This window comes from Curcuma longa, chromosome 3 (genome assembly GCF_044706935.1).
Source record: "Curcuma longa cultivar G26 ecotype Majalengka, Jawa Barat chromosome 3, ITB_CL_G26_1.1, whole genome shotgun sequence".
NCBI classification, from domain to species: domain Eukaryota; kingdom Viridiplantae; phylum Streptophyta; class Magnoliopsida; order Zingiberales; family Zingiberaceae; genus Curcuma; species Curcuma longa.
Window position 1 is genome coordinate 1,260,079 of NC_133863.1, and position 12,913 is coordinate 1,272,991.

Consider the following 12,913-nt stretch of genomic DNA (forward strand, 5'->3'; position numbering starts at 1 on the left):
TGACAGGCAATAATGAAAAAAAAAATCACATGATTCTCGAGAATATCACACTTTTAAATTCCAATAATATTTCTTTAAAAAAAAGGTAAAGCTCAGGAACAAAATAAAAATTTCCCTAAAAATTGTAGAGAGTAAATTAGATGGTATTTTAAAACTACGCAGGAAAAATATTAAAGTAGGAAACAAACAGAAATTTTAAAAATTAGGTAAATGTATTAGTGATGTGTTTACTATGAGAGGGAGGAAGTAGGAAACAAACAGAAATTTTAAAAACTAGGTAAATTAATTAATGTTGTGTTCACTAGGAGAGGGAGAAAGTAGAATGGAATGTAGACAAAGAAAACAAATAAATGCGATGCTTCATCTTGTTTTTATCCATAGTATATAATGAACACGAAACATTAATCGAACACATTCATGAAAGCAAATTAATTTTAAAAGCTTTCATAAGTTTTCTCATGATAAATTTCAATTCTTTAAAAACATTAACTAATCTTAGACTTCCAAATTATTTTCAAATATACAATTAATTTTATATTATTTCATATAACTTTATATTGATTTAAAGGACACATTTGCTTAAAAAATAAAAGAAAAAAAATTAACCTCAAATTTGCTTTAAAACCTCAGTTTGGTCCCAAAGAACCAATAATAGGAAGGATTTACCTCCGCTTTCTGGTCCCTTTTCTGGGCTCTGAATCTCAGCCATAGTGTGGTCTCACTCCTATGACACGATCAGATTCTTAACTCATGGTGCCTCTTTGCTGCACTTGACAGGTACAAGCCAAATCTGTTGACACAAACACACTATGCATTTTTCTTGCTCACGCTTGCTTTGTTTCTTGCCAAATCATTGACCTAAAAGGTGCACTTTCACTTCTCACTCTATACATTGAGATTGTCTTCTAGCTTAGCAACTAACAAGCAAATGAAAATTTAGGAAATGTATGAATTCTAGCAACTAACAAGCAAATGAAAATTTAGGAAATGTATGAATTCTACAATCTGATTAGCTAATGAGTAACCCTATTTTGTTGGCATGGAGGACCTTCCATCCTGATATAATCATACATGATCCCTTGAAAAGGACTTTGACACCTTGTCTGAGTTAAATAAATTGTGTTATCACCTGCAACAAGCCAGGAACTATGCACGTCCACATGGAACAACCAATACAGGCCATGGATTCCGTGTCTTGCAATTGAATTATCTCGGCCGATGAGTGTCGTTGTGAAGTGAGGGCGATTCAAGGTTGGGTTGTTGAAACGAATCTTCACCAAATGGGAAATGCCATCAATTTAATAAAACAAGATAGCAGGTGCGAGGGAAAGGAGGTGGCATATAAAGTCTGTGAGTTACCTGTAGTTCAGAAAGCGTGGCAGAAGCAAGTGCCACTCGAAGCTTGTACATTCCAGTTTTATCGATAGTGTTGAGATGGAACTTTATTTGCCATGTGGTTGGTTGATGGGAGTTATCTCCAATCTTTCTGAAAGTAAAGAATATTATAATATACGAGATAAGATAAACTGTTATCCATGCAAACATATGACAAATACTACAATGAGAAGGTGCCAACATAAATTTATAAAGACACTAAAGACAAAGGAGACAACCTAGAGGAAACCTCATGAAGTAAATATCGCAAGGGAATTAAGTAGATAATTTTCTAATTGGTACAAACAAATTCAAGGGAAGAAGTAGATAGGTTAAACCTGGTAACATGAGCAAAAAACCAATCTTTTGTATAGTCACTAACGCCAATAGTGTAAATCAAGTCGCTGTCAGGATATAACTCAGCATATCTTTCCCATAAGCCATATTGCCTAAATCTGCAAACACAATTATTCAGATAAAAGTTTGGAGCAAGCTTAAAAATAAATATCATATACTTCTTGCACTCTGGAGGATGAGTTACACATGGATAATATTAAACATTAATTTCTACAAGGAGAGGGAATGTAGATTTGGATAACCTATCGCGGTGATTAACATAAAGTCTGTTGACGAAGTTGGGGTTAGGATCCGGGATGAAGAACTCAGCAGCAGAACGGTCAGGAATGCCTATTTCCCAGAGAGTAGGACCATCTCTTGGCGGTTCATAAATTAGATCACCCAGATCAATTTGGTTTCCTGCTCAAGAATTTCCAAAATTATTAGTTCTATCGGGCAGGCATATATCTTGTATCCTAAATATGTGTTTGACTGGATACGACCAGATATGAACAACAGAAACAACTACCTGAAGTAATAGTTAATGTTATTTCTAATTTGTAGTCTCCAATAAAACCAGGAACCCATGCATAAAGATTATAATCTCCAGTTCTCACATTATGTATGGAAAAATTCCCCTCATCATCTGCCATAGTCCAAAATTGGTATCCCTAAAATATTAAATTTCCTTAGCATATGAACTATAACTTATGAAATATAATAAGAGATTGATTTCATATTTATGTTAACCTTGCACTCTCTTTGCCAAGACCCAGGTTCACCTGGTAGAGCCAAACCAACAAAAGCAGCATTCGCATATAAATAGTCATCATTTATGTACCTGACAAAAGATGATAGATATGCTGTTAGAAGTTCTTTTTCAAAGTTTCAGTTATCAAGTTGTTGTTGCATCATCATCAAGCTATGTCTGTAACTATTTGGGGATGATTACAGCATGGACCAACTACAATTAATCACACTGTATTAAAGGAGTGTATATATGGGATAGAAACAAGCATAAATACAGATAGGATCATTTATATTCAGTTAACTAATTCAAGGCTTAAATGCTCTAGATAAGAGAATCATACTTATCTTGTACGAGCAATCTCCCAATAACAGACCCTCTTTGCTCACTTTTTTGGAAGTCCTCGGAAACTGGAAATTGGTATGGCCAACTATCCATTTCCGTTTGTGCCTGCTTGATGAAGAAATACAGTGTAAAGAACACAATAAACTGCTATTGTAATACTTGAAGTCTTGTTTTCATGATTAGATTCAACTTTATTAGCTCTGCTACTGTTAAATCTAATTGTCACTTTGCTCTGCAATATCAATATCAGACTACTGAAAAATAACAACATTTTCTATTGAAGATGAACAATTAGTAGTAAAAGAATGTATTTTAATTACAACATATTATCTTAGACAACCTGGTCTTATAAACTAATTTTGTTAAGTTATAGTATCTATTTTGATGTAAAAAAAAGGGAACCTGAAGTTTTGCATCCTCCCACAGAACTCGTGGATCTGTATCATCCATAGCAGAATTAAGGTAGATGAAGACTGGACCAAAAACCTTCTTCCAATATTCACCATTCCTAAACTTGGGCACAAGATCCACCCCAGCATAATGAGCACTCATAAACATCTGTGAAAAGTATTTTAAAAAATGGAAATCAGGAAAATAGTGGCCTTACTAATCATAGTTGAGTCATTATAAATAGGCAACCAAAAGTGGCTTGGACATATGCAGTAATGCATCCTACAAAACATGAAGTGACTCCTATCGATTAAACAATCAATCAGAAGCAGCATAAAATTATGCCTAGCAACATAAAGCAAACAAAAAGAATTCACAGAAGTTTAGCATTATGAAATAGGTAGCTGAATATCATTGCTTTTAGCTAGTATGAAATATTATCAAAATAAGATATAACTAAATGAACAGAACTTTTTCCATTATTTTTTTTTTCATTTTCAACAATTGCTAGATTTATAGGCAAATATTGCTATATATTTCTTGCAATAAAGAAATACCATAAAATTCTGAAAATACCATAACCAACCTGCTACTTGATTGTTTCACAAAACATGCAGAAAAGATTATCTACCATGAAAACACTATTAGATGTAATTCTGATATTGCTCTTTTCCTACACTGTTCCATCAATAACAATGTTCTCTTTTTTTCTATAAGAGTCAAAGTAATCGAACAAAAGTGAGGAATTAATAATATATTCAAAAGTAGTAATACTGTAATACTCACAGCAAGTGTTGTTGGACCAACATGAGATGTTAATTCTTGCTTGACTGGGCCTCCTGTTCTGAATTCATTACTGGGAGTGATTTGCCAAAAACCAACGGGAGGTTTGAAACATATCCATCCATGGACTTTTATGTCTTTGTCTTCACAGGAATATTGGTACTTGTCGTCAACCTTAAGCCATTCAAACATAATATGCCAAGGTCAACTAAAACAGGATATAAATTATCAGTGTCCGCCAATAGCTTTTCCTTACCTCTGCTTTCAGTTCATTATTAATTGGGTTAGTTAAGAGAACGGCCTCAGGATATGCTAACTTCTGTGACCTATTAGGCATGCGATCCTCTGGCATTGGCATGAATCTCTGTCTATCACCTGCTATTGCCATGTAGTGAAACCTGAACCCCAAAAAAGCTAAAGTTTTACATGTAGGGAAAAAAACTTGATGACACAATAAAAATATGGAGCAAAGTTACTGAGTTGGCATGGTTCATGTTGTAAATGAAAAAAACATTTATGAAACATAAAATAGGCTTAAGACAATTACTTGTCTTTCCTGAGCTTGAAAGCTACCCTGGTCTCTGCCATATCGAAGTCTGGCCATCCTTCTAGGTGCTCATAGATGCCATAAGTGTAAAATCCTGAGCAGCCACAAAGCACAACAAACCTACATGCCTTCAAGTTTTACTTATGCAGCAACCATTTTAATATGGAATAGATAATTTCTTTGAGTGACTATAGCTTCATGCACCTTTTGTCTATGTTTAAAGGGACATGCTTGCCTTGGAGTGATGGTTCCCACTTCCTTGTGAAGGACACTTCTATCTGAGTCTCGTCTTGATATACGAGTTCAAAATGTGTCCCCTCAATCCTTTTAGCCATTTAGCGTTAACCTATTTAGGCTCAGTACTTGATAAGATAGTGAAAAAGAAAAATACCACTGTGAAGAAATTACTCACACGTCAAATATACCAGAACCCTGAGGTTCATTCCATACTAAATCCCAGTAGCTGCAAACAAAAAGGATATTTGACATAACAACATGCACTTGTATATATTTGTATCAGCACTCGTGTATTCCTAATATGTTTAAGCATCTTTGATTAGAAAGTTCAACTGAAACTTTGCTTAATGAGGAAGTAAAAGCAAGTATAGAAAGCAAGGTAAACAGTCCTAACTTATATAATTGAACTGCTGAATTGTTCATTGTAGGAGTTCAGGAATCAATTTATTGGAAAAGGAATAATTAGTGATGACTAAAATATTTCTAAAATGTTCTGAAAAGAAACCAAACGATTATATCGAAAATCTGATACTGTACAATTGCAAAAAATAAAACAAAACAAAAATATAGTATCTAACAAAACATAAGAATTACCAACTGGCATAGTTGGTAAGGGTTTTGAAAATTATTGCCAAGGCCCTGGGTTTTAGTTTTGATTTCATCAATCATCACTTAGGATGGGATTTTTATTTCCATGCTATCAAGATAGCATACAAGCAAGAAAGACTAAAGTTTCTAAACTATGATTTTTAGTCCTTCACATGGAACTGTACTTTGATGATTTGACAAATCCTGCAAACTAGAAATCAGATATTATTCGATGGGGTAAAAACGATTCATCAAAACATCAAGTATAATTTGTGGAGGAAAAAGAACATGGTCATAAATTCTCTAGCCCTAGTATAGTTGGAGGTATGAAAAAATACCCACGGTTCCCTTCTTTGTTTAGAACTTCCAACAGATTATCAATGCCGTTATATCTAATGCCAGTGATAAGCCCTCCAGGATTTGTCAAGGTCAATTGGAGAATGCCATTGTCTATCACAATCTGTAAATTTGTAGTCCCTGCAAAAAAATTAGACACATACGTTCGAGAATCATCTAAAAACAGTAAGATAGAAACTGAAACTTTTACATGTCTCTCTTTCGCTTCAAAGCTCACACCAACAGTCGCCATCTTGTGAGGCTCCCTCGAGCAGGAACAGCAACACGAAAAAACGGTGCTGCAACCAAAAAGGAGACAACAAAGACCGAAAAGACAAATTAAAAATTGGAAAAAAAAAAGACAGATTCTATCCGATTAAAACAGATCAATATCCATGAAAAAAAAATGTTCTTTCACCTTAATTTGCGAAGGCTTCCCATTACCGTGGAGGCGGTCCTTGGATTTATAACATCTACCTCTCTTTCTATGTTTATTCCTCGATCGGGAAACAACATGCAAATGGACGGATGCCCTGAAAGCCAAGGAGCTCTTTACCTGCGCCGGTGCCGATCTTGCCACGCTTGTCTGCGTTGCGAGAAAACTACGGCAAGCAGCACAGACGATCCAAGGGTCAAGGGCGTGCACCCATTTACCTATTTTCCGTCTTTCATTCTTTACTGGATTTGATGGGGTGATGATTTTATACGGCATCAGATATTTATTATTTAAAAAAAAAGATGTATATATATATATATAATATTTTGTTTTAATATTAATTAATAGGCGTGTTAGTTTAACTGCAATAATTAATTTTAGAACGCCGTTTAGAAGAGTTTTGAGGTCTGAATAGAATCCAAATCAAACATTGTATTTGATCCAAATACAGAGACAGCAAACATTGTATTTGATGTCGGATCGAAATTCTATCTCCGATATTAGTAGTTGACAGACAAAAATATTTAGAGCGTCTTTGGAAACAAATGCAGCCTAAGAGCGGGAAAAAGCTAAAAACAAGGGCTTCTTGTGACATTTTTTGCAGTTTAGAAGGAAGGGGTGATGATGTTGAGGAGTGAGACCCTGATGTTGATCAGGCTCTTGTACAACCTCCCGCTTCTCCCCTCCATTCCTTCCAAGCTCTCTTCCAACATCGCCATCGCCGCCTCCGCCTCCTCTCCCTCTTCTGTCTTCTTCCTCGTTCCCCAAATCCCCCTCCATGGTTCCTCCTTCGCCATCGATGCTGCCGCTGCCGCCGCTGCATGGGAAACCCTAGAGTAAACCGCTGCCATCGCAGCCGCCGCAGCCGCCAATGCCTCCGCCAAGATCCCAGCCACCTCGGCCTCCGCCGCGTCTGCCCATTGCCCCGGAGGTAACTGAGGACATTTGGCCAGATCCTTGATGGCCGACGCGAGCCCCGCGATCTCCTTCTCCACCCGCCGCAGCGACCGGGCCGTCGAGGCAAGCCGCGCGGGGTCCCTCCGCCTGGAGGCGGCGCGTGCCTCCGCTGCGTGTTGCGCGAGCGCGATCGCGGCGGAGCGGTAGGAGCCCTGCGCGTCCGCGAGGCGGAGGAAGACGTCGAGGAGGCGGTCGGTCACGGCGGGGCGGTGGCGGAGGGTGTCTTGGGTATGCGGAAGCCGAATGAGGTTGTCGAGCGAGGCGAGCAGGCGGTCGATCCGCTCGAAAGCCGATGCGGCGATGGCGGCCGCAGAGGAGGAAGAGCAACCGATTTCGGCGGAGGCGCGGAGGGAGCGGATCTCGTCATGGAAGAGGGAGAGAGAGGGGTGGGAGCGGCAGGGGAAGCTGGCGGAGCGAGTGTGGTGGGCATCGCGCCGGCGGCTGCGGGAGGGGCTGGCGCTAGGGCTCAGCCCTGACAAGGAGATGGAGCGGCGGAATCCAGCGACCATGGCGTCCGTCAGATCAGATACTATCCCGGTAAGCTTACTCCCCTTTCTTTGGCCTGCTATGTGGATCCTTTTGTTTCTTTGCCAGCCGTGATGGATTAAGCAGCGAGCACGAGTCGTGGGATTTATAAACGCCGGGTGAAGATCTGGGTGGGTTGGGTGGGAATAAAGTAGTAGTCGAACAAGCGAGAAGGCTCGCGGATAGGGAACAGAACACCACGTGGTAAATAAAATTAATCACAAATCACGAAGTTAAGTGCTCAACTCAATTAGAAAATATGCTTAATTCAGAGGTTAAGGTCGGAATCTTTCTTAATTAAAGAAAAACTTAACACTTGTTGGGCTATCAATTATCGTTCATGTGTAGCATGGCACGAAGAAATGGGCACCCGTGTGTAGATGTCTTTGATCAAGGGGAAAAAATGAGAGAGAGGGACGCGTGTCATATGACAACGCATGCCAAGAAGCCGATGGACCAAACGCAGCAATCATAGATAGCTGTTAGCTCTCCTACTATGTTGGCACGTAGCGTCTCTGTTCGGCAGCGATCAATTATGCCTAAGTTGCTAGTGTATCGCATTAATTGAGTGGGTCTTCGCTCCATGTACTTCAGCCTAGGTACTATGAACCCGATGGCAACAATATCTAATAAAATCTTCTCTGATTTATCTTCTTCTCATATTTAATTAAATTTATTTGATTTGTCTGATTAAAGAGTATTTTGATCCCGTTTTGTATATGTTTAGACTATTTTAATATGTTTTGATATATCTTGTCATTAAATTATAGGATTTTGTTCTTTTATTTTTCTTCAGAATTTCACCCCATTTATTTGGCTCTATTATTTATTTGTCGGAGTAACTAGTCTTTTGACGTCTTTGCATATGCGTGTGGTATGCTAACAGGTTTTTATCTATTTCAGCATCAAATTAAAGGATTTTGATCTTTTATTGTTTAACAACTCTACACATTTATTTTGATCTTTTATTGGATTTGCCCAATTCAAGAGTATTTTGATTATCTTGTATGTGTTTAAGCTATTTTAACAAGTTTTTATTTTTTATCATCTAATTATTGGAATTTTTATGTTTATGTTGAAATTCTACTGTCTAGAGAGTATTTGATCATCTTTTATAAATTCTAATCCTTGTCATATCCCCATCTAAAGCATGGTTGTTGTTGTGACAGATTCATCTATTAGTCTAGGATCAATATGTAGCCACATGAGTTCAAATTTGAGTTTGTTGTGAGGTCAGCCTATCACAGCCCAGGATATATACTTGGCAGCAGTTTGGTCCAAATTGGAGTTGAAATGCTTGAGGCGATCTACGGTTCACGCTCCAGGTGCACCAGAAATGTCCTCGAGTGCTGATACTTATGGAAATAGAACGGAATAAATAAATAAATAAATAAATAAATAATTGTTCTTATTATGATTGTTGTTGTTGAAACTTATTAGGCTTATATAGATAAGATGTTAGAGGAGTATTCAATCTAACCCAAAATGTAGGCATCTAGGTGAGGATCTCTCTGAAATGAAGCATATTTAAAAACTTTCAGTTTTAGGATATAGGACTAAAATGACAGTTTCCTCTTAGTTTCACTCCTTTTGTCGTGATTCTTTAGGCTCAATAGTACCAAGGGAGAAAAGTATTTTTTGTTATTATAATAACTTCATAACTATAGTAACAACAATTATGACATGATGGCTCTGGTCTTTCTTTGTTAGTTTGAGGTTGATATGGACTTTGCTCCACTTATTCCTGAACGAGCGAAGAGAGTATTGGGTGTAAAACTCCTCATTTATTTATTTTTTCTGCAGTCGAGCGTTGTCTCTCTTGTCTCTCTTTCTTTCTTAATGTTTTTGACAGTGGAACAAGTTCTAAGAGTTGCGAAGGTACTTAAAGATGCCCTTTGAATGTTCGGATACCAAGCCATCTGCTAACCATCATTAGTTCCATTCCATATTCATAGGCTCATCTCAGATTTCTGTTAGCATCAATAATATTCCTCATAATAAGTGAAATGACGTGAGAAGCTTGACGTACGTGAGACCTCGACAATGAACTCATTAACAAATCTAGGTCTGAATCTTATAGCAATTGGAAATTAAAAGAGACTACGACCCGTGCAATGCAAGTAGTTGTTTATTTTCTTTAATCAATTAACAGGATGCGCGCGATTAGTGCATCCCATCTGTTCACAGTACGCCTTATCTAACAACTCCTCGTCCATTGCAGGTCACGCGTTGGTCTAATTGCACGAGAAGCGTGCCTTCAACTATTCTAATCGAGCGTTTGGAGGCAAAGTCAACATGCCAGGTGCGCGCTATTCCACCAAATCTCTCATTACCATGTGATCATTGCGTGCTTAGAGTTTAGATTTGAATTTAGTTGGATGAGAATAGATGCCTTTAATTTTGTCATCTCGATCGACGCCCCATGCATGCAGTCGTTCACTTAATTTTCTAGTAGCCTCTGCCTCATCGCCTTCTCCGTTCCATATCATCATTGTCGAATTGGAATTCCTCCACTTCGAAGATGAATTAGAAGTTTCTAAGGCGTGTTAAAAATTGAACGCATGGCCTAGTCTTCACTTTAGCCCAAGTGTTTGATTTATGGCAGGTCATAGCAGGAATATGTTAAAAGAAAATCATTTTAGGGGCAAATCACAGTGCTTGTCGACTTGATTTCCTTGTAGTTGGGAACCTAGCTAGTTCGACTTGCATTCGTTAGGGACAAATCACAATGCGTCTGAACCGAAGGTAGGCGGCGCAATCTGAATAACAGTGTAGCTTCTTGCAAAATGAAATTTTCTTAGAAATACAATACTTACATTCCCTGTAGCAAAGAAAATCAATCGTAGTAATGGAATTAAGATTTAATTAATTATTTCGGTATATTAATTATTGTGTAATTTTAACAGTTTATAGATATTTCAATAACTTTTCGTACTAGGTAAGTCTAGTTTAAAATGATAAACTAGTTGTTTTTTTTTATCCAAATCAAACTACTTTGATTTTAGTTGGGTTAATAATTTCAATTTGTCCGCTCTTGGTGCGGGATATGGACGTTAGAAGAACATAGTTATGGCCCGAACCGGGCCCGATACTGGCTCACATTATGCAGTGTTGTATTATTTAAATCAAGTCATAAATATTAAGATAAAGTATCCGTAGTCAAGGGATATGCGTTGAATAAATGATTGGTCTAGATTAAATCTAGATGCACAATTTTAGGATCCATAACATGATTTTAGGATCAGATTAATTTTTCATATTGCTATATAAAGGCATGTATAGCCTATGATTGTAATCAAGTTTTTCATTCATCTGCAATAAGAAATACGTTAGTTCTCCACTGTCTTGTCTCTTCTTTATTTAAGTTGTTTATATCGAGTGCCTCTTTTTCGTCGGAGTGCTATCAAAGTGGTATCAGAGCGAGAGCGAGGTTACCTAGCGAGGTTACCTTCTAGCTTGTTTATCTTATTAGTAAAATGACAAACAATTTTAATGTTGTTTGGTCTGGTCCCAAATTAGATGGGAAGCTCGATTATAATTATTGGCAGATAATGATGTCTACACATTTGAAAGCTCAAAATCTTTGGAGCTCTATTGATCCAGGTCTTTGAGAAGGAGCCGATGCAAACTCTCAACGTCGAGATCAACTTGCGCTAGGACAAATTTATCAAGGAGTAGATTATTCAATTTTTGGCATGATAGCAAATGCCAAGACGGCCAAGGAGGCGTGGGACATCTTAAAGCTGGCATACAAAGGAGTTGATCGAGCACAAAAATCAAAGTTGCAATCGCTACGAAGGTTATACGATCGATGTGAGATGACCTTTACAGAAATAGTTGAGCAATATTTTTCACGTCTTACTGATCTTGTCAATAAAATGAGATTATATGGAGATAAAGTTGGAGACGATGCCATAGTTGAGAAGATTCTTCGAACCATACTATTGAAGTATGATCATGTGGTGGCCTCAATTCAAGAATCACCTGATATTGAACTGCTGACAATTGCAGAATTAAAAGGTATGATAGAAAGTCATATTGACAGGATCGAAACAAAGACGGAATCACCGGCGAATGAAGAAGCTTTAAAGAGTCAGGTTACTCTTAATACGACTGACTCTAGTCAAAGAGGAGGAGGATTCAATAGAGGTCGTGGAAGAGGAAGAGGAGGCTATAGAGGAAGAGGACGAGGTAATTATTCAAATCAAGGAAAAAGTGGAGATAATGTCAAGCAAGATAAGTTTCTGGCTCATTGTTATAATTGTGGAAAATATGGACACAAAATTGCAGATTGTAGATACAAAAAATTCAACAATCATGGCAACCAAGCAAATATTGCACGAAATTATGGTGAGAACTCTAATGAAGCTGAAACTTTACTTTTGGCTAGTAACAGTTTACTTGCAGATGAGAACGTATGATTTTTGGATACTGGATGTAGTAACCATATGTGTGGAAGAAAAGAGTTATTCTTGGAATTAGATGAATCAGTTCATTCAGAGGTTACTTTTGGAAACAAGATAAAAGTACCAATTTTGAGAAAAGGTAAAATTTATATTCAGTTGAAAGATGGTTCTCAAAATTTTATATCTGATGTCTTTTATGTTCCTGAACTTCACCAAAACTTATTAAGTATGGGACAATTATCAGAAAAGGGATATAAAATATGCATTATTCAGGGGTATTGCACCATAACAGATGGAAAAGGGAAGTTGATAGCAAAGGTAAAGATGTCTTAAAATCGATTATTTCCTTTAAAAATTCAGCATAAACTTCTTTCTTGCTTTAATTCTGAGATTTTGGATGATAATTGGTTGTGGCATATGCGGTTTGGGCACTTTCATTTTTCTGGATTAAATTATTTAGCGAGAAGGAAGCTTGTTTTTGAGTTGCCTGATATTATGAAGCCTAATCATGTTTGTGAGACTTGCTTAATTGGCAAGAAGCATAGAGAACCTTTTCCTGTAGGAAAGTCATGGAGAGCCACAAAACAGTTAGAACTTGTTCATTCAGATTTGTGCACAGTGGAAGTTCCATCACTTGGAGGTAATAAATATTTTATCACTTTTATTGATGATTTGAGTCGAAAAACTTGGGTTTATCTTCTACATCAAAAGTCAGAAGCATGTGATATTTTCAAGCAATTTAAGCTATTTGTTGAAAAACAAAGTGGATTTGAAATCAAAATCTTAAGAACAGATAGAGGTACAGAATATATTGTTTGTGATGATTTCTTAAAGAAGCATGGTATTCAACATCAAATGACAGCCAGATACACTCCACAACAAAATGGAGTGACTGAGAGAAAAAA

At 37.3% G+C, this 12,913-nt stretch overlaps 2 protein-coding genes across 2 annotated transcripts; both read right to left on the reverse strand.

Annotated features, from left to right (window-relative positions):
• Positions 1-770: 770 nt before the first annotated feature.
• Positions 771-6,333, reverse strand: LOC141823350 (uncharacterized). The gene is made up of 16 exons (XM_074710622.1): positions 6,103-6,333; positions 5,896-5,983; positions 5,687-5,808; positions 4,936-4,986; positions 4,728-4,847; positions 4,524-4,643; positions 4,233-4,374; positions 3,980-4,150; positions 3,206-3,361; positions 2,802-2,908; positions 2,461-2,551; positions 2,240-2,381; positions 1,974-2,130; positions 1,713-1,829; positions 1,360-1,486; positions 771-1,271 (listed from the first exon to the last, which is right to left on the reverse strand). Exons 1-16 carry the CDS (start codon positions 6,198-6,200, stop codon positions 1,014-1,016), a joined length of 2,067 nt encoding a protein of 688 aa, XP_074566723.1. The 5' UTR covers positions 6,201-6,333; the 3' UTR covers positions 771-1,013.
• Positions 6,334-6,677: 344 nt separating this feature from the next.
• On the reverse strand, positions 6,678-7,664 carry LOC141825507 (uncharacterized). Its single transcript, XM_074712890.1, has one exon. It carries the CDS (start codon positions 7,584-7,586, stop codon positions 6,726-6,728), a length of 861 nt encoding a protein of 286 aa, XP_074568991.1. The 5' UTR covers positions 7,587-7,664; the 3' UTR covers positions 6,678-6,725.
• Between the last annotated feature and the right edge of the window lie 5,249 nt (positions 7,665-12,913).

Bases quoted from the DNA above. Each gene is read 5' to 3' on its own strand.
- LOC141823350 (XM_074710622.1), bottom strand. From the start codon at position 6,200: ATGTTGTTTCCCGATCGAGGAATAAACATAGAAAGAGAGGTAGATGTT. The intron at 2,909-3,205 runs GTTCCCTTTTTT...TTCATCAAGCAG, and splicing joins GGGAGGATGCAAAACTTCAG to GCACAAACGGAAATGGATAG. The intron at 1,487-1,712 runs GTTTAACCTATC...CTTTACTTTCAG, and splicing joins TTTTTTGCTCATGTTACCAG to AAAGATTGGAGATAACTCCC.
- LOC141825507 (XM_074712890.1), bottom strand. From the start codon at position 7,586: ATGGTCGCTGGATTCCGCCGCTCCATCTCCTTGTCAGGGCTGAGCCCT.